General features: G+C 38.8%; 2 protein-coding genes and 1 long non-coding RNA gene across 4 annotated transcripts in view; all 3 read right to left on the minus strand.

Moving 5' to 3' along the window:
* Positions 1–1,296: 1,296 nt before the first annotated feature.
* LOC112966450 lies at positions 1,297–7,757 on the minus strand. Its single transcript, XR_003253607.1, has 3 exons — positions 7,477–7,757; positions 4,418–4,636; positions 1,297–4,158 (listed from the first exon to the last, which is right to left on the minus strand). It is a non-coding gene; the product is annotated as an uncharacterized LOC112966450 (long non-coding RNA).
* Positions 7,758–10,135: 2,378 nt separating this feature from the next.
* On the minus strand, positions 10,136–12,391 carry LOC112966460 (zinc transporter 10-like). Its single transcript, XM_026066587.1, has 2 exons — positions 12,073–12,391; positions 10,136–10,429 (listed from the first exon to the last, which is right to left on the minus strand). Exons 1-2 carry the CDS (start codon positions 12,365–12,367, stop codon positions 10,353–10,355), a joined length of 372 nt encoding a protein of 123 aa, XP_025922372.1. The 5' UTR covers positions 12,368–12,391; the 3' UTR covers positions 10,136–10,352.
* A 4,529-nt stretch (positions 12,392–16,920) lies between these two features.
* EPRS (glutamyl-prolyl-tRNA synthetase) overlaps positions 16,921–25,527 on the minus strand; it is a 42,452-nt gene continuing 33,845 nt past the window's right edge. For both annotated transcript variants that reach the window (XM_026066567.1, XM_026066566.1), the window contains 7 exons: positions 24,632–24,787; positions 24,315–24,512; positions 23,736–23,909; positions 21,161–21,321; positions 20,063–20,141; positions 17,552–17,616; positions 16,921–17,284 (listed from right to left, as the gene is read on the minus strand). In XM_026066567.1, coding sequence (XP_025922352.1) covers positions 17,134–17,284; positions 17,552–17,616; positions 20,063–20,141; positions 21,161–21,321; positions 23,736–23,909; positions 24,315–24,512; positions 24,632–24,787 — 984 coding nt within the window. In that variant the 3' untranslated portion in view covers positions 16,921–17,133. The remainder of the gene's footprint in view (positions 17,285–17,551; positions 17,617–20,062; positions 20,142–21,160; positions 21,322–23,735; positions 23,910–24,314; positions 24,513–24,631; positions 24,788–25,527) is intronic.

Raw genomic sequence — 25,527 nt, forward strand, 5'->3', positions numbered from 1 at the left:
CGGCCCCGCGCACGGCCCCGCGCACGGCTCCGCGCCCTGCCCGGCGACCCGGACGGGGAGGGCAGAACCGCTCGCTTGAACGCGGCCCTCTCGGAAAGACGCCGAAATCTGGGCAAATGCAACATGTTGGCTTGGACTCTCTCCAGGACACCAGGTGCCGGTGTTCGTGGGCTGTCGCTGTAGTGACAGACCCAGTAAATGCACTCCTTTGGTACTTCATCGATGGCTTGAGTGTCAAAGCAAAGCATAGACTGCCATCTACTGAACAACCAGATTATTTCCTGTCAATATCCTTAGAGAGTCATGCTCAAACCATACATAGATGTGCATGAATCCAGCATAGCCAAGGGAAAATTAATATCATCCATTTATTTTACCCTGCAGAGCAGACTGTCAGAAGCATACTAAATAAGTACACCTCTACCCCGTGTTTGTAGAATTTTTTTGTTCTTTGGCAAGTGGCACCCATGCATGCGATTGAAAAGGGGACATAGCATGACTATTAAAACAGCATTTAGAGATGATGAGAGCAATAGGGTAATTAAAGGAGCTGCCAGAAATTAAGCCATTTCCAGCCACTGTGTTCTTAAGAAACAACTGCTAACGTCACTAGATTTTCAGAGATCCCAAAMTGGACTTTTGGTATCGAGGTCAAGAAGAATAAACTTAAATAAAAGACATAAGAACTGAAGAAAACAAAGTCCTGAAATTACTACTTCAGCTACTACAATTCACATGAAAGTGTCACTAAACTTTTCACTGTGCTTGATAATGTGTATATTGATCTAACTATCAGATTATAAGCGGACAGGACTGGGGAACACTATCATGCCCCTCCTACTGATGCCATGGTTCTCTACAACTTGAAATTAAAGACCTAGAGAAAGATTCCTCTTCTATTCTAACTGTCAAGAGATATTGCACTGTTACTGCCATCGACTAAGCTTTATCCCTTGCTGGAGTACAGCTCTTACAAGAGGCACCTCAAGTCCATCTAAATTGCATGTGCACAGCCAATGCCTGTATTGCATAGAGCCCAGGGCATATCTCAACTGCTTGAATGGGCATATGGAGCCATTCAGGGGACAACCTCCCTCATTGCAAGGGTTAACATGCACAACTCCCAATTAACTGGAGAGTCTTGTACATGCCCTTCACATGTTCAATGCCCAAGCAATAAAAGTATCCTTCAATATTCAAAACTATCAAATACATAAAACTAAATGTTTTGAAGAGAGCACTTTAAAGAAAATCTCACCATAACAACCAACACAACAATGGGAGCACATAACATAATTAAATAAATGCATATTTCGGCTTTAATAGTAGATCTACTAACATACAATGAGAGATTTTAACAGTACTGTCCAATAAAAAGCTGTATAACACAACTGGAACAAAAAGCAGAAACATATGAGTTATAGGAAGCTTAACTAGAGTATTAGATAAAAAACTTAAAAATGATGGATTATATCTTCTTTAGTATAATTAATAATACCAAATGCTGCCTCTGGCACTTCACTTAAAGTCAGAAAATTCGCTGAAGCCCACCTCATTACAACTGCATAAAACTAAAATGAATTACCAATGGATCTTATTTTAGGAATGTATATAATACAGTTCCTGGAACATCATTCATCCTCCTGTGCAAAATATGCATTAATTCTCTTTGAAACAAAATCACGTCATAGCCCTGCACTCACTTCAAAAACATATAAAAATATATTAGTTATTTTCAAGAAACAGTACTAAAAATATTATTTTCAGAAAAATAACTCAAGACCATGACTAAGTCCTCTTACATGGAGCACAATTAAAGATGACTCACTGCAATAGTCACAAGCAGTATGTATTCAGAAGCAGTACATAGTCAGACCCTCAGCTCTGAACCTGTTTCTGTTGAGCCACTGATTTTTCCTTGTTCTGCATGTCAAGTTTATGCATCTTGATCTGCTTCTTAAGATCTGGCATTAGTCTGAAATTCACACTCTAACAAGTGTGACCAAAGAGTGTCTCTACTGACTTAGAGCAAAGGTCCRTCTCTGAACCACTTGCAGTTGTAGTCTATAGTTTTGGAGATGAGGGAACCAAACTGCACAGTCTTCAAACCACAGGTGAACCACAGATTCATACAGGAGCTTAACAGTGTTCCCTACTGTATCCTTTATTCCTGTCGCAGTGCTGCCTAACATTTGATCAGTGTTTTGTCTTCTGGGTGTTTAGCAGACATAGTCATGGAACTGGACATTTTCTCCCACTTTCTGCAAGTAATCCACTTGCCTCTTTTGTTTGCTTCTCACTCCCACTCTGAGTTTTCACATACACCAGTGTGCATACAAGCCTCCCCTGGCCCTGTTTATCAAGGTACCACAACTACCTCATGCAAATAACTCCTAAAGCTGTCATCTGAACAAAGTTACTTCAGTCATTCTTTCTTGTCTGGTAAGTCAAGTCATTTACAGTAACAGGAAAAACTAATTTAACCTAGCCTTCAGAATGAAGTATGCTATCCCTATAACTCTTTTGGACTTTCATCCCCTTCCACATAGTCCAAATGAAAGTCTTGATCCTGCAAGTAGGAGGCACCAAGCTGTTACCAGGGTTTCCACAGAGGGTCTTCCCTCGTGAGAACTACACTTCTGCCTCCACCAGTCCGCTTGCCGTATCAGAATGTTTGGCCTTAAATTGTTTTAGAAAGGAACCATGTTTCTGATTGTTTTGCAAAGGGCTTAGCATCCTAGCATGTTTTGTGTTGACTGCAGACATTCAATTATATAATGCTATAGCTCCTTTAATGAAATTCAGAAAAGGTTATCCAGCTGCTTAGTTTTCTGAATTGTTTTCCAGCTTTAGATTCAGCTACAATACTGCAAGAAGTGTTATTACAGTTTCCTCATCCTAATCAGAAGCAGGAATTGGTAAAACTCTTATGAACAAGACTAGTTTTATTTTGAATCCTAAGACCCAAAGCAGTCCTGTAAGCTTCCAGATTTTTGTGTGCCAAGTTTTGAAAGGTCTCTACACCCTAATTGTTAACACTTTTACATCAGACAGCCAACTAGCCAGTAGCCCATCTCCACCTGTGGCTGTAAGGGGAGGCTTAGGTAGCAGTAACAACACGGTAAACATATATGATACTTTCCCATCCTTCAAGTATTTTCAGCTGAAGTGAGTTTCTGAGCTAGATATTTCCATATTTAGTAGCACTCAGTAGATTCCTCTTGCACATACTTCTCCAGCCTTTCCCTCACCACAGTAAACTTTAACGTCGTTTGGCAACAAGATCCAACAGCTTCTACCTGTGGTGTGTCGTCTTTTTCTTTGTTTTAAACCTTGATCCTACTCGTTTCCTTTGATATCCCCTAGTTCTTGTATTAGAGGACAGAATGAACAGTCAATGACTATTGACCATCTCTATGCCACTCATGATTTTGCAAATATCTGTCACATTCCCCTCAGATTACACATTTTCAAGCTGACAGGTTAAAATTTTCTCAGTTGTTCCTTATAGAGAAGCCATTATCAGCCTTTGAAAATAGGATGTCTCTATAATATTATGTCCAATATTTTACAATATTAGACAACAGTAACAATAATGTTGTTCTTCTGCTACTGGATGAAGAAAGAAAATAAAATTACTCATAATCTGATGTTGCTACAGAAAGTAAATAGAAGGATTTGGATAGTAACAAAACATCATGATAATAAAGAATTAATTAAAGATACTGTAATTAAGAAAGTTCATTCTTCATCCTGCTTATCAAAGTCCTGACAGAGACTACTTTTCAACCCATCATAAAAGTAAAAGAATTTATGAAAGAGATTTCAGGCATGGTCTGGAAGAAACTGAAGAGTGAAAGAAAGAAGCACTCACACACCACCATACCTTCTAAAAAAGAGACCTGTTTCTTTAAGACTACAGGAAGAAAATTACTACATTTGCACTAAAAAGCTGAGATTGTCACTAAGCACAGTACATTTAAAGACAGCATCCTCATCTGTAAGCATCTGCAATCCAATGGGTGGGTGAAGCTGGACCTTTAAGCTTGTGCTTCTTTTCTTGTACAGAGTCTAAACCAYGTTCAGTCCAACAACGTCTAGTGAAAGCCCTGAGAGACTCTCATTTCCATCTCAGGCAGCAAATTGTTCTGAAAGGGTCTGTAGGATGAAAATTTTTTTGCAAAGCTTACTTCTTTAAAGTAGGATTACTGGACCAAATTTGTGGCTAAAGTAAATGGAAACAGTTTGGTTGGCTTCCAACACAGACAAATGTGATCACCAAATGAATCACAAAATAAGCATCAGCAGACCTTCTTGTGGAATATGATTAGTACAAGAGTATTGTTTGTGGGGTTTTTGTTCCCAGTTGTTTGTTCACTTTATTTATTGCACCCTCTAATTCTACCCAGAACTCTACCTGAAAGAGGAAGGGAGATTTTCTTGGCATACATTGAAGGGCTGAAGGATTGGGAAATCAGTTCGTTAGGTCTGCTTCAATCCAGCCAAGAGCACGGAAGTCTGGGAGAAGCTTCACTGGCCTCTGCAGAGCACAGAGGTCATCAATGTCACGGTTGCAACAATCACTCCCCAACAACAGTCCTGTTGGAGACTGGAGTCCCAGAGGAGACACCTGGGGCTGACGGGACATGAACAACAGATTATTTTGTTTCCATCCAAACAGTGCTGAAATATACTGGTAAGTCAATCTGAAATGTTGAATGTGAGATGACTTAGTTTCTAGCCTGGAATGTCTTTTTGTTAGTTTTTTTCTGTTTTAAGGTGGTTGTTCAGTTTGTTAGTTACCAACTACCATTCTCTACTCTTAATATCTATCCTAAAGAAACTTTGTACATACCTTAAGACATATCCAGGTAGTATCTGCTCTAGCACCTGGATAGTGTTTCCCTGAATATTTCAGCAACTTGCTAATTCACCTTTTAAAATGTGTAGTTCAGCTAAATTTCCCTTATAACCTTTCCAATCCTAATTTAATTTTGGTATCAGGAGGTACCAAAACATGGCACAAGGAGCATGATGAGGAGAGAGCAAGTCATTGATTTCATCATTGTAAATTATACTGAGTCCTATGGCAAAAAATTAATTTTCTGTCCCAGGAGCAATTCTAGTGGGCAGCTCAYATCAAACCTGTGCCTTTAGCAAACTCTCTGCAGAATAGCTGTCCAAATAAAACAAGTGGAATTCATTTATGTAACAAATCAGCCTCGAAGTTCTCTATTGTACTAAAGCTGTTTATGACTTTGAACTCAGTTATCTTACAGTCCTTTTATTTCCTTACAGCTCACAACAGATACTGTGATGTAACTCAGACAGCCTGCCTTTGCCACTAGTATGAAATTGGTTCAAGGTTGAAAGCAAATGTAGTTACCCAAAGTTCAAGAGTACTGTCATTGTTGGAATATAGGTCCATAAGTTTTGATTTTACTCTCTTGCTATCATATTTGCCATTCAGAAATGCTTAGATCTCTTTACTTACAGACCTGAAATTTTTCCTTCTGTACTTTTCATTTTGGCCAAAGAGTAGCCCCAAAACATTTGGGTTTGCTTGTTTTGATGTAGAATTTTTCTCCTTTAACACAGTTGAGGAAAACAAAATGTCCCCCTTAGGTTAGCTTTTGAGGTTTCTTTGGAGAGAACAAAGAATTCACAAAAAAATCTGAAGAAAATTTAGTGAAACATGATTCTTAATAGACTTTCACAGTCTCTTCCCACCTGTCTTGTCTTCCTTAAAGATTATGGATTAGAGCTTTTAGCCGGCATAAATTAACATAGGTCTGGCCACCTTTCTAGGTACCTGCTTAGAAAGAGAGATTCCAATATATAAGCTTTGAAAGAATTTGGTGAGGATGATTTGGCACATTATTAAAATAAAGACTACCTGCAGAAAAAATGTGTGTTCAGTCTTTGGTATCTGATAAACATTTAAAATTACTTTGAGAGTTTCCCTCAGGTTTTTTGTTCAGTTCGAGAGGACTACCTCCAGTAATGCTATGGAATTCAAAGCCAGAAAATCTGAATCCTTGATTAGAGTAGGCTTTGATTACCTGCATACCAACACACTAATACCTCTGGGGTTTATGGAAACAGCTGCATAGAGCATATGTCCCCTCATTGATACATACTACGTTGGCAAGCGTATAAGAGAGTTGGATATCATGGTGCACAATACCAGCCACATAAACGCATGAGGATGCATTGTGTGAATCAAGCAACCGTTTGTTGGTGAACTCAGGTGCTGCATGTTTGACAAACATCTGTCTATGAACGTAGCACAGGCATGGATTGGCATGAGGTGTTTACTAAAGGGTTGGTGCTTTTAGGGAAAAGTAGCATCCGCACGATGAAGACATATTCAAACTAGAGGTAAAATAGTAATTATCAGTGGTAATAATTAGTAGTAAAACCAATCTGGAGAAAATACTTTCAAACCTGTGTGAGAAAAGCACAGTAAGCTCTAAGTTTGTTATTGTGGGTCCTATACCTAGAGCTCTTTCCTATTCATTAAAAACATCTCCAAGCCATGGGACTGGCATAGTCAGTACCTTTGAGAGAGAAACTTATTCAGACCAGGGAAGTCATTTTTCTTCTCTTACATGTGGGTGAATCATGTGATCATGAAAATGTGACCATGAAAATCTCATTGACAACCTGAGAAACTGAAATCCTGTATTCTGGGAAGAGCAAGAAGGTGAAGCAGTGCCTGTTCTTACTATGCATTTTCACTGTGACCTGCAGCTTCACTGTCCCCCTCCTGAGACCATCCCCAAGGTGCGAAATGGTCAGCAGTTGTGTGGATACCTAGTAGGCAGGACAGACACCACTGCTGTACATCACCTACAGCAGACAGTTCTTACATCCCTGGGACCGGTACTCTTATTATGTGCACTGGGCCTCGTAATGCTTCTCATCTTTAGCTGGCTTCTCCAATACCGTTACCATACAAACAGTACAGAATATCACTCATTTGAGCTTGGTTTTAAGCTTTCACATGGAGACTTCTGTATTGCAGGGATAGAGCAACCCACGGGCTGGGCACAGTCTTGTTCCCTCCTCRAATTCTTGCAGAAAGATAGTCAGGTCACAGTTTCTTTATATCACTAAAAATGGGGATAAAGGAAAAGTTTCTTGCGGGAGCTGTTTTGAGATCTGCAGCTGAAGCTGACTTGTAAAGCAGATTTAGTGGAAAGAGGATGGAAAAGAAACTAAGTGGGATTTCAAGCCATTTCCCTTTTCAGTGTCTGCCAACAGAACATGCATTTCCCCATCCCCTACCACACCTGTGGTCATGCAGCAGCACAGCTCTAGGTGCCCATTTAAAGTAAGGTTTTAAGCATTTTAAAATTATTTCTAATCCCTAGAGCACTTTTGTCTCCTGCAGGATTGATTGCTGGATCTGTTGAATCAGAGAGTGCAGCTAAAAATACAATTGCTTTTCAACACGTACACACTTGTGCTTACCTGGTCTCCACTGGCATTATGGTATAGGTCAAGCAGCCACATGTCCGCTTATTTTGGTCTATAAATGTCCTCCCTTCCCATGGAATCAATACATTTGCAACGATATACACAAAACTGAGTTCAGAATATTATAGCAACAACGCCTTCCCAAATCACCCTGCCAGTTAAAGCTTGTGTCTCTCTTCATCTCAGTTCATTCGCATACACATACCCTCAACCCATTCCTACTACAAAAGCCTGGAAAAATAGATAAGCCTCACAGCAAGCCTCAGAATAAACATACTCACTTTACATTAGGCCCAGAAGGAGGAAGAAGCTGTTTTCCATTTAAGTGACCCCTGGCTTACACGCCGCCTCTTATCTCAGAGGCAGGCTGCTGGTGTGCAGTGAGATAAAAAAATAAAGACCCAGTGGTCGCATCACATGCGAAGCTCATGCACGTGCCTGCTCAATTGCACCTGCCAGAATGTAAGAGCAAGCCACTTGGCTGCAGACACAAAATGTGTTTTATTTAATTACCTGTGAACTGTGGGAAGACCACTGGGCCTTTCATTAGAAAATTAGATTTGTTTCTCATGGCTCCAAACATTTTGCACATGGCTTAAAATCAGGCAGGTCAGGCTGGGCTGCGTCTCCTTCATTTCCTAGTCCCCATCCCCAGCACAGATCACAGAATGACAGATCAAATGTTCTCCATGTTGAATCTTTATTAGTTTTCTCAAGACAAACAGCAAAGAATTACTGTAATCAGACCACTGTGGTGCTTTCTCCACAGTGGTCCTACTAACAGTTTTAAATCACATCTAGATGAGTGAAAGAGATTTACACTGAACACAAGACATAAGAATAAGCTGATCTCTGTGTGTAATAAAACAAGCTTCTATATTTTTACTACACGCTCTAAAAGGTATGACCTTTATTAAAGTTATCTGGTATTTATTATTAGAGTTTGATATTTTTGTTCAGCTCCTTATTACTTTGACTCTTAATTTCTCTTAATTTTTGTGCCAAAGTTTTCTGTGCAAGATACAGAACCTCAKAATTGTCAGAAAACCCTGGCTAAAGCTGCTCTGCCATTTCCAACAGCAAGCATAAGACAAGTGTTTTGTGAATGTTTGCATCCCAGCATATGTTTCTTAGGGAAGCTTTCCTACTTCCCTGTTTTAACAAAATCCARGAAATATTTGCTAAGTCAAAGCAAAAACAAGTCTGTGCTGCCCTCCAGGCTGCTATGGACAGTCCTGCTGGCCTCAGCCACCACCCGGGCTGCCCGAATCAAGTGCCAAGGGGAGAATTGCAAAGATGCAACCAGAGGGCAGAGAAAGTGTGGTTTTGGACAAGATAACCCAGTGGGAAGAGCAGGTGGAAGATGTGGCAGACGAATATTTGAACAGTGAGCTAGAGCCAGAGCCAAAGGGGGAACAGAGTAGATGAAAACTTAGGAAATTGGAGCRGCGAGCCAGAGGGGAGCGAGAACCAGAGAAAAGGCAGGAGCAGCAGGAGGAACGGGCGCATAAGGGGTAAAGAAGGGGCAAAACAGACCCACGCYACGAGCGGAGGGGGGAACCTGGGCCTGTCTGCGTCACGGGGCTGATACCAGAACGGGCTTGGGGACTGCGGATCGCAACTCAAAAAATCAAGTTCATACTTCCTAGACAAAAGTATTTGGACTAAGATGAGAATCTGAGGAGTAGATACTGGAACTGAAACAAGGGAAAAGAGCGGGGAATTGGATCCACACATGTGAACAGTATTGTCTGTGTCCGCCGGACCTCGGCCTTGCCTGGCAAGGTTCACTGCAGGCCAGGCTCCCCTTCTGCTGTCAGCAGCGCCCAGGAGACCCACCAGCACTTTTCCGTCCCTCACGCTAGATCACACAACGGGTGAGCTAGGTGAACTGTTGGCTTGTTGGCTGTTGCTATTAATAGCAGCACTAATACGCACGCAATAATTTGCTTCACTGGATTTAGAGGCTCCCACCACTCTCAGCACCCACAGTACAACACTTAGATGACTGAACTACTCTCTTTTTTTTGTTGTTTATATTTTTTCAAAGCAATACAAGCAATCACACAAAAGGCGTAAGAGGGCACTTCTCCCGCAAGCGGGAAGATAGTTCAAACCCACTCCCTACTTACAGGACGGAGATGTGGAGCCAGCGCTCCCGCTGCGCAGGAAAGCCTGGCACTCGGAGGGCTAGCCTACAAACCTTGGCCCTGCAGTGAACTTGCCCTGACGTCAGCAGCCTGCACAGGTGTCACCGAGGGTATTGCCTGAGGCCAGCTGACCTGCACTGGCATGGTTCAGACACCACGTTCATTCGGCTGAATTCCAGTTAGTGGCATTGACGCATTAGAAAATTTGCCCTGACTTCTGCCTCCTAAGCTGGAGGAAAGAGCATCTTTTCCTCGTAAACAAGACAATAAGGAAGAGATGGAATCCCACATTATTTCCCTATGTTTTATATATATATACACATATACATACATATGTGTGTGTGTGTGTGTGTGTGTGTATGTACATATATATGCTTTTCAGAGTACAGCTATTTAGAAATAATGTTTCTTTTAAAAGAAATATAATAAAAATCCCACTCAGGTTAAACTTAGAGAACTAGAGGAAATAAATGTGAAATTTTACCTAAGAGAGGATTATAAAATCAAGTCCAGATGGAAGGAGTATTCCCTCTACGGTAGACAGTGACACTGCCTTGCCTGTTGGCTTTACTGCAGGCAAAGAAGATTCACCTCACTGAAAACAAAAAGACAAAACCACAGACAAATCCACACGCTGTGTTTATGGGGCAGTACAAAACTCATCGCTGGCTTATGCAACTCAAGTTCAGTTGAAAGCAAAGCGGAGCTGCCTTGCGTTTCTCAGAGCAGAACCGGGACACGCGCCTGCTGGCGGAAGAGGAACGGCCACGGTGTGCCGGGGAGCTGCTCGCAGCATCCTGCAAAATCACCAAGTAAAGCCTTTACCTACGCAGCTGCCATTAGCTTCAGTTTATCTCCTACTTGCCCAACACTCTCCATCTTTGGTTTTAAGCACTGCTGTGTTCCTGCTCTCTGACTTCACCCACAGGCACAGTTTGCTGCCTGGATGAAACAGTCGCTCTCACAGAGCCCATCCCGGACAGAGGCTGAGGCTGCGTGAGGAACTGCTGGCAGTCCCTAGCGTGAAAGCCCGTTAAATCCCCTGCTAATTACACGCCGCCACCACTTTTGTCTAAGAGCAGCTCAAATTTTAAACAGCTGGGCATGTGAACAACCAGGCATGTAGAATAAGTTGTGCATGTGGTTTTGGGGATATACACCAGTAAAGTTAGACCTTCAATGTCATCTGGAGATGTCTTCAGTAACGAAAAGAAATATTTTCCACTTTAAGCCCTACAGGAAACACATTAAACACTGAAATATAAACTAACAAACTTCAGTTTCTAGCACAGGAGGGTAACAAACTCCAAAACCCCGTCCAGCCTCAAAGTCAAATATACATCTTATCTTACCTACCCTAAACAGTATATAAAAGCAGCTGCTTTATTATACAGGTTCTCTCACCTTTCCTCCCAGGATATCCAGTTAATTTTTTGCAAATGCCTGGTTCCTCTCCCAACTGATATATTTCTATTTTTAAGAAATAGGTGTACACATATACATAGATTTATATATATACACAGAGACAGAGTATGTGCAAGAGCGTGAGCACATGCACCTTATGTCATATAAAGTGAGATATCTTCTCCAGGAATAAAAAAGAGTCCCATCCCTCCCACCAAATGTAAAAATTTGAAAATTATATGCCAAGAAAAATAAACGGAAAGGCTAAACTTCCGGGCACTCAACAAAACCTCCTGCAAATTCTTCACAGAAGATTATGGGCTGTTTGCAGTCAGTGAGATTTTTGCAGGCATTATATGGAGGAAAGATTTATGTAGCAGAGTATCACTGTTTCTCCTCCATGCCTCTGTAAAACATGTTTTAGCAAATATTAGCAAAGAATATTTCAGCTCTGCATTTGCAAGTTTTTCAGTCAGCTTTGCAATATTCTCGGAAAAGTTTTCTTTAACTGTACCCTCAAATCAAGGAAAGTTGGCGTTCCTGTTTTGCCTTTACCTATTCTTTTGTCTCATAGAACCTGTGAACACTTTTCAGAAGATAATTGTGTCCTGAACAAAAATTACAGCAGAATTACTAAAGCACTGCGAGTTATTAGTTGTGGATGACTGATATTTCAGGCTGAGGTACTTCCTGCTAAGTATCAATTTAGGACGCTGATACACCTTGCCCCCCCCYGTACTGCCAGCCAGAGGATTACGGAGAACATTTTTCTTGTAGATCACTGTCTCTTTAGAAAGTCACTGCATAAACTACTAGCACGTTTATTACTGAGAAACACATGTGGTGATAGCTGCCTTGCAGAATAAGCAGGAAACACGGATGGGTTCAGGCATAAAATCCGTTACCCTTGCTAACAAAGGAACAAAGAAAACGACAATGCTTTACTCGCCCATCTCAGAGAAACAGCAAACAGTCAAGCCGTTAAGCAGGACTGTGGAGGGCTGCGAGTGCTGAGTAACTGCATTAGATTATTTACCTGTTTCAGTGTCTCCTTGGGGTGCACGACAGTAACAGCAGTCCATGAAGATAACATAGTTTAGCACATTGAAGAACAGACCCACGAGCCCGACAACAAGGACAAGCAATGCTTTTTCCGTCTTCTGAGGATTGAGATACCTCTTGATTGCCTCAATGAAGACGCTGAGCATCAGAGCAGTGGCAAAAACAGAGTTGCCAAAGGCTCCCAGCACATCCGCCCGGGAGAAGCCATAAGTGTTAGCCTTGTGCCATCTGATGCGGCTGAACCTAACGCCGACCAAACCGATGATCATGGAGACGAAGTGAGACAGAACAGCAAAGGCATCTGAAGCTAAGCTGAGAGAATTGCCAAGGTACGCTACTGAGATCTCAACGGCGAAAAGTGCAAGGCTCACGACAGACATAAGGATGAGCCGGCTGCTCCTCCCTGAGTAGCGGCCCATTTCTATTGCTCTCTCTCTTATTCTCAGGTTCTGTAAGACAGAGCTGTGCAAGTAACAACTCGATCTCAGCAATTCTGCCCTTCGTCTGTCACTGGGGGAGCCACAGTGTCACTGTCTCGCCCGTAGGAGCCACTTTTATAGGAAGCAGTAAAACAATAAATCGGTTTAAAGGGCAGTTTAGCAAGATTTGTCATGTGAAGACAACTTGAAAGCTGTATCTCCACTCCTGTAAGGGTCCCACCCTTGGGAGACTATTTTTTTACAAAAATAAAAATAAAACAACAGAGACTAGCAGAAGCACCAATAGGTTGCTGCTACAGCCAATGGCATCATCCTCAAAAACAGAATAAGACCCATACAGGAGAGCATAAGAAAGTGGCCCAGAATTTTAAGACACTACAGAAGGCATTTCTTTTGCATAAAATTTCCTGTGACACCTTTCAGCCATTTCTGTTGCCAGTAGCTTTAGTACTGAGAAAATGCTACATATCTGCAGGAACAGACATTTCAAATCCATGTTGGGTTGACACTACTTTTAATAACATGGTAAACGTGAACTGGCTGACAGGGTAGTCAAAAATGTTATCTAGAGTACTAGTTTTAAAGATAATCAAATTGATATTCCAGTTTAGCAAGCACAGAGTTCTCTGCTGTTTGTACTCTTGGCAAGTTTTAAGGATTTGCCATGGATATGGAGCAAAGTTGGAGAACTGGAGACCATCTTCTGAGTATATGACCACTAGACATGAAAGCTGAGCTTTAACAGTAAACCCAAAGTGCATTCTTCATTTCCTGTTTAGAAATCCCTGCCTATCTTAAAATTCCCAAAGCAATCCTCTTATATTTGCAAGGAAGAGATACAGAGATTTAGGTGCATGACGAGAAATTAAGGGGAAAATACGAGATGCAAAAGTCCTAGTTTATACTTTTTGCTTCTTCTGGAGCACAGTGAGAAGAACCTAACGCAGTTAAGTGTTTTTTTGTCAAACACTGCAGTAACCGTTGTGCTCTTGAGTGCACACATATGCATTTATGTGCGCACACAAATCCCAGTTAAGGAAACACAGCTGCTAACAGCACACTAGGCAATATGGATGATAAGACCAGGTGCCTTCCTTGAAAAGTTTATGATCTAGTTTTTGTTTGAAACATCCATCTGGGTACATAAACGCACACAGTTAGTTACAAGATAAAACGGAAGGAAATGATACAAAGCACAGCCACAGAAGGATAAGATAATGACACTGATAACCTGAGTCAACCAAGCATCCCTCCTGGCCTTAGACTTCCCAAGGTGAATTAACTTAAGGTCAAAAACTCGAACACCCATCCCTAATTTTCATTTATGTTTTGCTCACAGGGATTAACCAGCCAAAATATTTATGTTTAAAGTCCAGCCTGTTAGAAGCAATACCTGCCAACAGCTGTAACATTTAACATCTGTACATTTGTCCACACAAATACTGCAGCAGCAACACTTGAGGTTTCTTTTTTCCACCTGAGTTATGACAACTTCTATTTCAGCTTCAGAATCTGCTTTGAATTTTGGTCCAATTTTAAGAAACCAGCAATCCTGGTAATAAATGCATATTAGGGTAAATTGGTAGAACTAATTACAGCACTCAAACTGTTACTTGCTTGTGTTTGAATCGCCTTCATCCTCCCCCAGCTGCATTACTACTTCTACTCCTGCTACACGTACAGTATTCTCTTCACTCTTGTACTAATGGTGCTCAACTACTTTATTATTTTATTACTGGAACCACAGAGCATGAAAAGTGAGATTTTTAAAAGGTGTCCTCCTTACTTTCGATGGGAACAGACTAAGGTCAAAATTCAGAGCTCTCAAAAATCCTGTCTTATGCAGTGTTCCAATATTCCAATTACCAAAATAYGAGCTCAGGCTAGATGAAGTATTCCCTTTGCAGCATAGCTAAGGTACTCAGAAGTATGCTAGTTTTTGTCAATGGGGAGCAGCAATCTATAAGGCATTTCCACTGTATTCCACTGTACTACACTATTTAACCCAGATTTGTCAGTATGCAACTATAAGAAATAAGGAACCCTAAAGGGTTGCAAATCTATTATAAACATGCAGTAATATAATTTAGTCTAGTGTATTATTCTGATTCATTTATTTTCTCAAAGACACAATTTACTAACTTAAAGGTCTGTAAGTTTTCATACAAGTGTAATGTTTCTATAGGGCTTTACAGACAGCTCAGATTGTGCTTCTGGGGGAAATGTATTTGAAATGAAAATCTCTCTCTTCAGATGGCCACCACAGAGAGATCTGGAGGCGATTCATCCACATTCCAGATGCTTCCAGCCCTACTATAATTAGGAAAAAACCTGCTGGGGTAGGGGGAAAAGGAAGGAGAGGGAGAGGGAAGGGGGAAATATTTCAGAGGGAGGGGAAAAAAACATTTGCCTGTCCTTGAAAACCCCAGCTTCAAACAAACTCATGGCAGAATGAGATCAACTCTGTTCTAAAAACAACACTGTCAGTATGTTTACTCCTGTATTTGATCAATTCAACTGGTTGAAGGTTGACTGTTTGATCAAGCTGATAAGGTYGCAGTATTAGAGACTGCATTCAGTTTTGCCTTTCCTTATCCTGTGCATACTAGCAGCTTCCACATCTCATTTTTAAAAGACCAGTGCTGCAGAGTGTTTCAATGAGAGGTAAAAATGCTTGCCTGTTCTTACTAATGTGTTTTGCTCTGGCATATCTTCTTTGTGCTCTTTTGTCTCTTATGCTTGAGATCATGGAAGCTGCTGGTTACTGCCCGTCCTCCTCCCCCCAGCATCCAGCACTGCAGTAGGCAATGCCTTAAGAACAGTCTCAACTACCCCTCGTTGAGTCTGGGAGAACATCACTATTCTTACTACTTGCACTCTTTCTCACTGTATACTTCCAGTGAGTGCTGGAGACAGGATACAAGGCTAGAAAAACCTTAGGGCCATTCTGTCATCTCTCTTTCTCAGTTAACATAGTGTATGCATGGATTGTAGTATCATCCCCAAATCCGTTGATAAATATTACCCTTGAGACTTTGTCTAGATAGTTAGAAAATATCTAGATAGATGAACATGAGATAGCTGGTTTTGAGATGCAACAGGAAAATGCTTCAGGACTAATCACAAAGAATTTCCAAGTGCTCAAGATTTCTGAGCAAGTTGATCTGAAATAGTTCATTATTTTTGCACTTTACTTGAAACACTGTGGTACTATCCCAAGATGCACGATCCTAAGCTGGACAGGGCACTGCTTCAATTTGATATTCAACATTTTGACTAGGAAGGCTGGCCACATGAATCTACACAAGGGCAAACATTTTACATACTTCTAAAAAGTAGAGAAGTACGCATATATGGGAATAATACTGTAAGCCTCCCGCATGTTTAAGACTTTCAGACTATTAAAGTCTATATAAAAACAGGGTTTTGGAAACATGAAGCCATGTAATAATATCCAAGGAAAAAAGGCTGGAGATGATTCTACTGGCCCAACTTTTTTAATTGCTGAGTTTTCATGCAGCTCCTCAGGGAAAGGGGTTTAGGTAGACAGCCTCCAAGTATACAGGAAAAGCAGAGAACAAATTAAGCCTGTGCTACTGAGAAGTTACTGTGTCATTTATTGCCAGCGGTATTGCATATATTCTTAACCAATCTACTGGTCAGAATAGAAGTAGGGGTTTTGTTTGTTTGTTTGTTAAATCATTTTGTATCTCTGCATGACACACTGCAACCTCTGCCTTTTCTCCTAAAGTAACACATAGTAAAAGAAGGAAAAGCAAAAGGGTTTTATGGAACTTGTTATACATACAACCACAATCCAAGATCTTTATCACTGCAAATACCTCTCCTCAGATTGTCTTTGCATTACTCATTGCAGTATCACTGTGAGACAGCTATAACTGCCAGTCTATAAGATAAGAGAAACAGGGCCTTGCAAAATGTCTACAAGAAATGACATTCACCTACATTTTGCGACCAGCTTAGCATTCAGTTTAAGATAGCCTTTGAAACGTGTGTTTTAGGGTAGAATGAATATATTCCTTGAAACACCTGACTCCAGAGGGAGTCTTAAATTCTACCCTCTTTGAAAACTAGTTTCCATTTTGCCTAAAAGAATAGCAGCAAGTCTGTATTGAAAACTGAAAAATTTACAAGCTTTCAAGCCAAAATTAAAAGCAGATGTTTTATCCATAAAGCTTATGTAGACACCCTATATTGTACTGCAGAGTATATATGACATTCTCTCCAATCTTCTAGATATTTTCTGAGTTAAAAGAATGTTATATACACCAAAAAGGAGGAGAGAAAAAAAAAAAAAAGACATGAGCAAAGAATATTCTATTCTTTCCATTAAGCAACACAGAAAAAATGACCAAAGCATGTTACAGCTCACAATACATGTTTATTAGAGATGCTTACAGAAAAGTCCGTGAATTACTGCTAGTCTAAGACTGACAACTGGGGGCTTTATGGTTTATGGCTTTGGTTTTTGAATCATTTAAAAAGTTGCAAAACTAATAAGTTTGGGGGCTATTTCAGTCTTATTAAAAAAAGTTCAATTCAGAGATAAAGGAGAAGGTGGTTTCATTAGTAATTTAGTAACTACGACCAAATAGAGTGTAGAACTTAGCAGGGTTTTTGCTGCAGACACATTTTGCCCCACACTGCAGTTCACGGAGAGGCTGAAAAGGTATGCAGAGACTTTTTGCTCCCATGGAGGGGGCACCAGGCTCGAGATCTTGATCCCTGAAATAAAAGCATATTCATAAATAAATTTATTTTAAAATAAAGGTACAATAAAATGTATTATTAAAAAAAAAAATCCCCAAAGCATGCTAATGGGTCAGAAAGCTTTAGAACTAAGGGAATTTACTGGTTTATGTGAAATAGCAAGACTCAAGGGTGAGAACTACATATCAGTGTTACACCTAGAGGAACCTTACATTCATGTTTTATATTCAAACCATTTGGGTTTGATTTTGGTAGATCCTCTCTAGTTCAGTCATATTTTACCTGGCAGTGGTCTTCTTGATCCAATCCTCACACTCAATTTCCCCACAAAAAGGAATTTGTACAATCTGAAATGGAGAAAAAAAAAAAAAATCAGTTTTACAGCTAAAAAATCCTTCCTTTTCTCAGGAAGATTCATAAACCTTAAGATCTCATTATACTCAAAGTGTGAGAAGCACAAAAATACTAAACAAACCCAAAGGAGCATTTAAAGCAAGTCAGGGTGCTGATTTTATTATACATTTTTATCCAAGACATCTTATAACTGTGGAAAGTATAAATACTATTTTCTCTTGGAAATGCTGTTTTTTCAGGAAAAGTTTAAATCTTTCAAACTGCAGAACAAATGCTTGCTTGCATACTGTAAGATAGTGCTTTCCCCATGAAGTTTCCATTTTAATTCCAGTAGTCTGAATTTTCATATTTTCTGAACAAGACAAATACATACTTAAGATAGAACAGAACCGACAACAGCACATTTCTCTCTTAGGAGAAAGGGCAGGATATTTCAATACAGCTGTCGTTATGAATGTTAGATAGTTTGACTGAAGGAAGTGGAGAGAATGAAGCTGAAATGATAATTTTGTACACTCGAATGAGCTGAGGCCAACAATAGCTACTAAACCTGTACACACAGTCATTTTAATTCTATCAGAACAGTAAAGGTTTTTCTTTAACAAAATTTACACTCCTAGTGCARAATTCTCAAATTGCCTTGAACAAGAACACACCTTTATTAGACTTTTAGATCTTTTTTGTTAGTTAAAATGAAACTTTGATTAAATACTGTTGCAATTTTCTTACAGCTTGAACTAAGCTTTGCATACAGCTTAAAAGAACACAGAAGCACTCCACATTTTAAAAAGAGCTAATTGCCTGCATTGCAATTATAGTAAGGAGAAAACAGCAACAGGAATTAAGCAGTAGTAGTTAAGCTTGCAAGGTTTCTTCTTAAATTGTAGCCAGTGCTAATACCATATAGTTTGAAAAAATCACAGAATAGATGTGCCATAAAATTTTGTCCATTCAACATACATGGGTAGATAGAGAAACAGTCACAAAATGACATACCTCAGGTTTTCCAATTCAGATCCTCTGATTAGAAATAAATTTTCGTAAATTCAGTACTAAAATGGTACAAGTGTCTTCAACTTGGAATGGAAAAATAACCGTTTACATTTCCAAGTTTAACTACATTATATACTAGATCTGTATTTGAGTTTTCATCTAATATAAATAGGTCAATTCTCTCATAGTAGTACTATGTGAAGATTTATATAGAGCAGAATTATTTGTTAAACAAAGGCTGAAGTTTTTGCTTTGCTTTGCTTTTACCACCAGATTCATCAGGTGTTTTGGAGATACTAGTACCAGGAAAAATATACTTTATAGTCAGCAGGAGGAGCACAAAACATTTTGAAAACAGAATATTTTACTTACATTTAGTTTTGTAGGGGAAAATAGGGCAATGCTACTACTTTAGCACCTATGCACAAGAATATCTAAAAACTCCTTATCCTCAACTTCATAAGCATGATAAATCAGTTCTTCCTCTGAGGTTCACAATCAAATCCAATTTATAACAAGACTCAAAAGAAATAAGTGCAATAAAGAAGCAAGAAAAGAATATGATGGAAGGCCAAGACTAATAAAGCTTTACTCGTCTAGCTCTTTAAAAAGTCAACAAAAAATAATCATGGAATTAGTGGCACTCAAGGGATTTTCATCAAATTCTGAAATTTTCAGAGTAGATCTAATTGGTACACAAAAACCTTAATCTCTCTTTATAAAACATAAAGCCTTAATGATCAGTCCTGGGGATTCTACTTGAATAAATTCATCTAAATATACAAACAATTTCATAAGCAGATGGGTGGTGACATTTCAGGGTTAAGATCTTATGCCAGTATCCCTATGAAAATAGCTCAGAAGAGCTCAATTGACCAACTTTATTGGTTATTCTTTGCATCAACCCAAGGAGGTTTCTGGTTCCCAGCAGTTCTCAATGAACCCAATGGCTTCTAGTAAGGTCATAAAGGCCAATCTTCTTTGACGTAAGTAGCATGTACTTTAGACTCTTACTTGGACCCTGTTATGAGATTTGGCAAGCGTTTTGCACTGTTTGTACTAGAATAATGACAGTAGCTTATCTTAATCTGAATATTTACACTGATCTCTCCAAAAAGCACTTTCTGATAAAAATGCAACACTTAATGCTGCAGTTTCATTCTTTGCATTTAAAGTCATTCAAGGCATGTTGTTACCTGTTATGCAAGATTAAGAATTTTGAATGCTGCTAGCCTGGAAAAAGCTTTCCATTCCTACACCATCCCTCACAGAAAACATCTAACAGATCTACAAGAGAACATTCTTTGGTTGCGAGGGGACAGTTCGATAAAGACAACAACAGTATTTATATATAGGCTGCAAAATTTCTAGCACTGATTATTTGTAATGGACAGAAAGTGTGTGAAGGCACTTACCAGGACTTCAGAATGAAAAGAATTTCCTTACCTTTCCTGAATCGAGCTCTTTTTGAAAGTCTTCCATAGTATTAGCCACCACCATATGACTTTTTAGGTCTTCAGAAGCTCTAAGGAGGAGAAAAAAAAATTCAGTCAGGGTAGCTTCAGGCACATAACCTCACTGACCAACTAAACTAAGTTTTAGTCAGACAAAATAAAAGTCATAAGAAGAGAAGCCATACATTCATTAGAACCTTCTTAATCAGCTTATGGCTTTCTATCAGTTTTGCCCTCAAAAAGATAAAATTTTGATAATTTCAGTCTGACTGTTCTCCAGGTTGCTGGTTGCTGATTTCACCATGTTATTCACACTGTTGTGCATGTCAGTTCAATATTGACCAACTGTAGATAGAAACGTACCAATTCTACAGACAAACATATATTTTGTAATTATGTTCTAACTTTGAATAGCAGAAAACTTCTTAACTAGATAAAAATATTCAGCTTGTAAACAGCTTTGATCGCCACAGAGGAAAGCATATTCCAGCAAGAAAACTCATCTGCTACAGTGCTGATCAGCCAGCCAGTTCTTTCTCAGTATATTCACTAACAACAATTTGCAATAAGTCATACCAGGTATTTGGCATATGCAACAACTGCAATTAACAGTTCCAAAAGCATTCAATGTCTTATAAGAAAACAATCCTATGAAAGTCAATAGGATGTAGGCTCTTAAAATACCAAAGTCACATCTGAACACAGAACTTCAACTGCTGAAGTTTCTTGGACAGCTTATCTTTCAAAATTCCCTCCAAAAAGCATCTTTCAGGAGGGAATCCTGCACAATACTATCCCATGAACTAATTACAGTGTATTCATTTTTTATTAATATTGTACAAGTGCTGATAAAAGTATTTTTTTAATAGGTTCGTAACTTTTCTTTGAACATTCTGTTTCATGAGCACAATAGGAAGCTTCTATCACTGAATCAGAACCAGTTTCAGGGATAAAAAAAATGAAACATCACAGAAAAAAGACAGGCCAATCTTGCCTTTCTGCACAGTTGAATCAATGAAATGAGAAATTCTTCTGATAGGCAAAGTGCATCTGTGATTAGCACAGCAGTTTACTATACTTCTCAATCTACCTGTTGTAAAGGTTAGCATGGATCTCCTCCAAAATCTGTTCGAGTTTCTCCTCTGCCTCATGTTCAGAAAAGGTCAACTTCTGTCCCGTGTCTCTCCTGACAGCTACAAACTGTTGGTTCTTCATGTCTCGTGGTCCCACTTCAACCCTGACTGGAACACCCTTTGTTAAAAAACAAACAAAACAAACAAACAAAAAAAATCAAACAGTTATAATATAATTTTAATTCTCAAGAGTTTAATTCCCTCCCCTCCTTTTTTTTTTTTTTTTTTTGGCTAAAACAGTCTTAGCAGTCTTAAAAAAACCAGCATATATTCTACTTTTATGCATTTCTGTCTTTCCCATCTGCACACTCTCTTCTTTCTTCTTGTGCATTACACCTTGCTCCAAGCTTGTTTCACTAGCTTGGAGACTGCATCTTTGCCAACATGCAAGTCATACTAAGACTGTTAAAACACAATTGAAAATAAGACAGTTATCCCAGATAGTGCAAATCCAATTTTAAAATCTAAATGATTATTAAGACTTTCATAATCATTCAAAAGTCTAGTTCATCCAATAATGCCTTTTAATTCTGATTGCACAAAACACTTTCAAATGTACGAACAGCAAATTTTAAAACCAAGTTCTGTTGAACACAGCCCTGACATCATTATTAATTGCACAGAACTTCACAGTAAACAGGTAGTTGCTTTCTTTATGTAAAGCTTTCATGCTTCATAAACTTTGGTGACAAGAACCATGTAATTTCTTGTCTCCTACATACAGGCAAGGGAAATCTAATCAGTAAGCTAAATGGAACAAACATCCTACAGTGTTCAGCAGCTGAATAGGAGAATGAAAGACATTTATCCAAGCTTTCCACTCGTTTCATGCTCTAGGATCTCTTCAAGTTCACAGCTTGCAAGTGATTCCCTATACCCCCCCATTTGTTATGCTAAAAAGCCTAATATAGTAAAATCTATATTAAGGGTAAAATTCCTACTTCTACTGCAAAGCTACATAAAAAGCTATTAAAACTGCCACTAACAAGCAACTTAAACTGAACAAATATTCTAATTTATGGCTTACAAATCAATGAATGGCTTCATTAATGAAAGTTCAGTGCAAAGTATTTAGCATTTCCATCCCATTTTCTAATTGTAATACTACTTTCTAATGAAGCAAAGATTCTTCATGGCCACATACAAAGACTACATAAAAAAAGAGCAGTGGAATTAATACCAGGAATTAACTTCCTTATCAACACTCAGCAAAATAAGTGCACTTTGCCAGCAATTTGCCTGAAAATGTTATTTGCTTAGTCTACCTATTCTTATTGTGCCAGAATTTAAGACAGCAAAGTAAAATACTAGGGTTCTTTCTCGGGGACATAGAGGCTAAAACTCCACATGCATTAAGAAGAGAAGAGACTAGCACTGGATAATTTGGAATCAGCATCAAAGTAAACAGCATATGAGCTGTGTGTGCATACATAGCTGCAGGCACGCTGAACACTGCTAGACTCCTACCAGGGCAATGAGCCTTTCTCTTTGTGAGCTGAACACCCAAAGTATTTGTCTATCACCACAGGTCTGTGAAGGCGACTGACAAGAAAAAATGGAAATCATTAAGAGCACAAAACATTTTTAGAAATTAGGTCTCTGTATTTCTCAACATGACTCTGGAGCAAAATTTTACATACATATTTTAAGGATGTATCTGGCTACAATTTCAATACAAGGTTGCATGCAGAAATGTCTTATCCTGGATACTTCAGTAGATTTTATAAAAAGTGTAAAGTTTGCTCCCTGCTGTGCCTCCTCAGTAAATCTAATTTTATTTTAAAAGCTTCAGTAACATGGATTGTTGGTATTAGAGCTCCATTTAAAAAATATAAGAGGTTAGAGAAAGAGAGAAAGAACTTGGACACAATGTGAACTGTCGACAACTCAGGGAGCTTCTATCAGCTTACACGGAAGATGAACATGTTGAAACTGATTTCAAATTCAGAACAAAAATATGATCCCATAACACACTCAATATATTACTCAATTCCTAAAACAGCATTGCTTCATTTTGTTCACCATTTTTGCTTTACCTCACACAAAGCCTCTTATAGTTGATGAAACAGAACTGTTTCTTCCAATTACTATATGAAGGGTAACATGGTAATTTTGGGATTAACAAAAATGCTCCTTTCCTTGTTCACACTATACAAATTTATCTTTTGCTTTCCACTGTGTGCAGAGAGTGTACTGTTGTGAACCTGGTGGCACTTAACATTAAGACAAATTTCTAAACATGTAGGTAATTTGTATTATTAATGTTATTTTCTACGTACATAAAGTGAAGACTTGTAAGTTCAAGAATTGCTAATAACACATATCCTAGCAAAGACAGAGCACATCTCTGAAAACACCTTTTCTTCATTTTTAATAAAGGAAATACCCTAATAGACATAATCACTGATTATTTGGCAGCAGCTTTTTTTTTTTTTTATTTTAATAGAAATGTTTGCCTTCAAAATACAAGTTATTCTGCCAACACACATACCCCATACAGGTGCTTTGAAAGATTTACTGGAAGAAACATACCTTAAGTTCCCAGTGATTGAACTTCCAACCAGGTGAATAGTTGTCTCTTAAATCAGCACGTACACGGATATTAACACTAAGAAGCCTATTACGATATTCATTACATTTCTTCAACAGAGCCTCTCTGTCCTCTTCAGAGAGGGAATTTGTGATACCACAGGGAATAATTACAACCTGCAATATAGCATGGCATGTACTTTACATTATAAGAAAATTAGCTCCTACTTACTTACTATAAAAACCTAAAAACAATAATGAGGCCCTATAGCCAAGTAATTTTTTTCAAGATCTCAGAAGTAACAAATACATTTCCCTTTTTCTCCAACTATTATAAATAATGTTATTTTAAATGGATGCAATATGAAGGGAGCTTGGCCATCACAAGTACCCGAGATMTGCAACTAACTTAGTAATCTGTATTAACTTTATACTGCATTTTCTGTAGTGAGACAGCTCCTAAACCCTAGGAGCATCTCTAGAATCCCTTCTAGGTGCCCGATATGAAATGCTCATGAATTCCAAGGCAGGCAAAGAAATGAAACAATAGTTTAAGGCAGGTTATGGAATATTTTTACACACCTGAACACAAGCTACTCGAGGTGGGAGCACCAACCCCATGTTATCTCCATGGATCATTGTCATTACACCAATAGTTCGAGTTGTAAGGCCCCAGGAGTTCTGATATGCAAACTGTTTTTCTCCTGGTTTCTTGGGATCTTCAAATACAATTTCAAACATCTTTGAGAAGTTCTGCCCCAGATGATGTGAAGTTGCTCCCTGAAATAGTTGCACACAGAAAATTCTGCTCAATGAAAAGTTAAGCCTATCAAGTATCAGTCTAAGGATTTCACCTTGCTCTATTTACCAAAAGAGATATTCTTTCACCATATACATACCTGGATAGCTCTTCCACTGGCAGATATAAATGCCTCTACAGTGGTTGTGTAGTCACCCCCAGCAAATTTCTCCTTTTCGGTCTTCCTTCCTTTCACAACAGGTATTGCTAAGAGTTCTTCATACACTTGAGCATACAGATCAAGTATCTGCATTACCTATGAGAAACATACTATTTTAAGAATTACTCAGTATTTTGCATTTGCTAAATCATGAAAACACTTTCACATACAAAGCATTGGCAAAAAAAATATGATGTCTAAAACCTTAACATTCCAAAATCTTCTCAAGATTGTGATAAAAAAAAAAATTGCTTCAATCATTTTAAGCTTCAACTGTATCTTATGAATCAAATATTTACAACTATAAATCCCAATATAAAACAAGAAGAGTCACTGCAGAAATGCCATGATACCAAAGGTTATATTGACTTTTAGTTTCCCTAAACGTTTGAATAAGTGCTAGATAAATAAAGATATGCCATCATATTCTCTGCAACATCTGTCTTAGGCAAAGGAAGTGTTAAAATTTCTAAAAATTACAAAGTGAACTGGTTATTTTGATTTTTAAGGAAAAAAAGCATCCTTTATAAAGATCAGACTCTTCAAACTGCATATTGTTTGAAGTGACTAACGCCTCACAAATAGGTTACATTTGAGAAAAACTGGGTTCTAGCTACATTCAGTTGTTAAGACTGTCAGTCAGAATAACTCAGCGTAACACAGAGAAAAGGCCTTGGAATGAAGTTTGTTTAAAGGAAAACCCTTCGCTCAATTAACTCCTTTTTGCAGGAGGGTGCCCAAAGAAAAGGAGACAGATTTCCACCAGATCCTAGTAAAAAGATTTGCTTGTATCGCTATGGAGTAAGATAGCTTTCTGAAAGCAAAAGCACCACATA

Source organism: Apteryx rowi, unplaced genomic scaffold (assembly GCF_003343035.1).
Source record: "Apteryx rowi isolate R43461 unplaced genomic scaffold, aptRow1 scaffold_243, whole genome shotgun sequence".
NCBI lineage: Eukaryota > Metazoa > Chordata > Aves > Apterygiformes > Apterygidae > Apteryx > Apteryx rowi.

Excerpts from the sequence above, each read along its gene's own strand:
- LOC112966460 (XM_026066587.1), bottom strand. The coding sequence starts at position 12,367 with ATGATCATCGGTTTGGTCGGCGTTAGGTTCAGCCGCATCAGATGGCAC. Across the intron at positions 10,430-12,072 it reads CCAAGGAGACACTGAAACAG|GATGCTGCGAGCAGCTCCCC; the intron begins GTAAATAATCTA and ends GTGATTTTGCAG.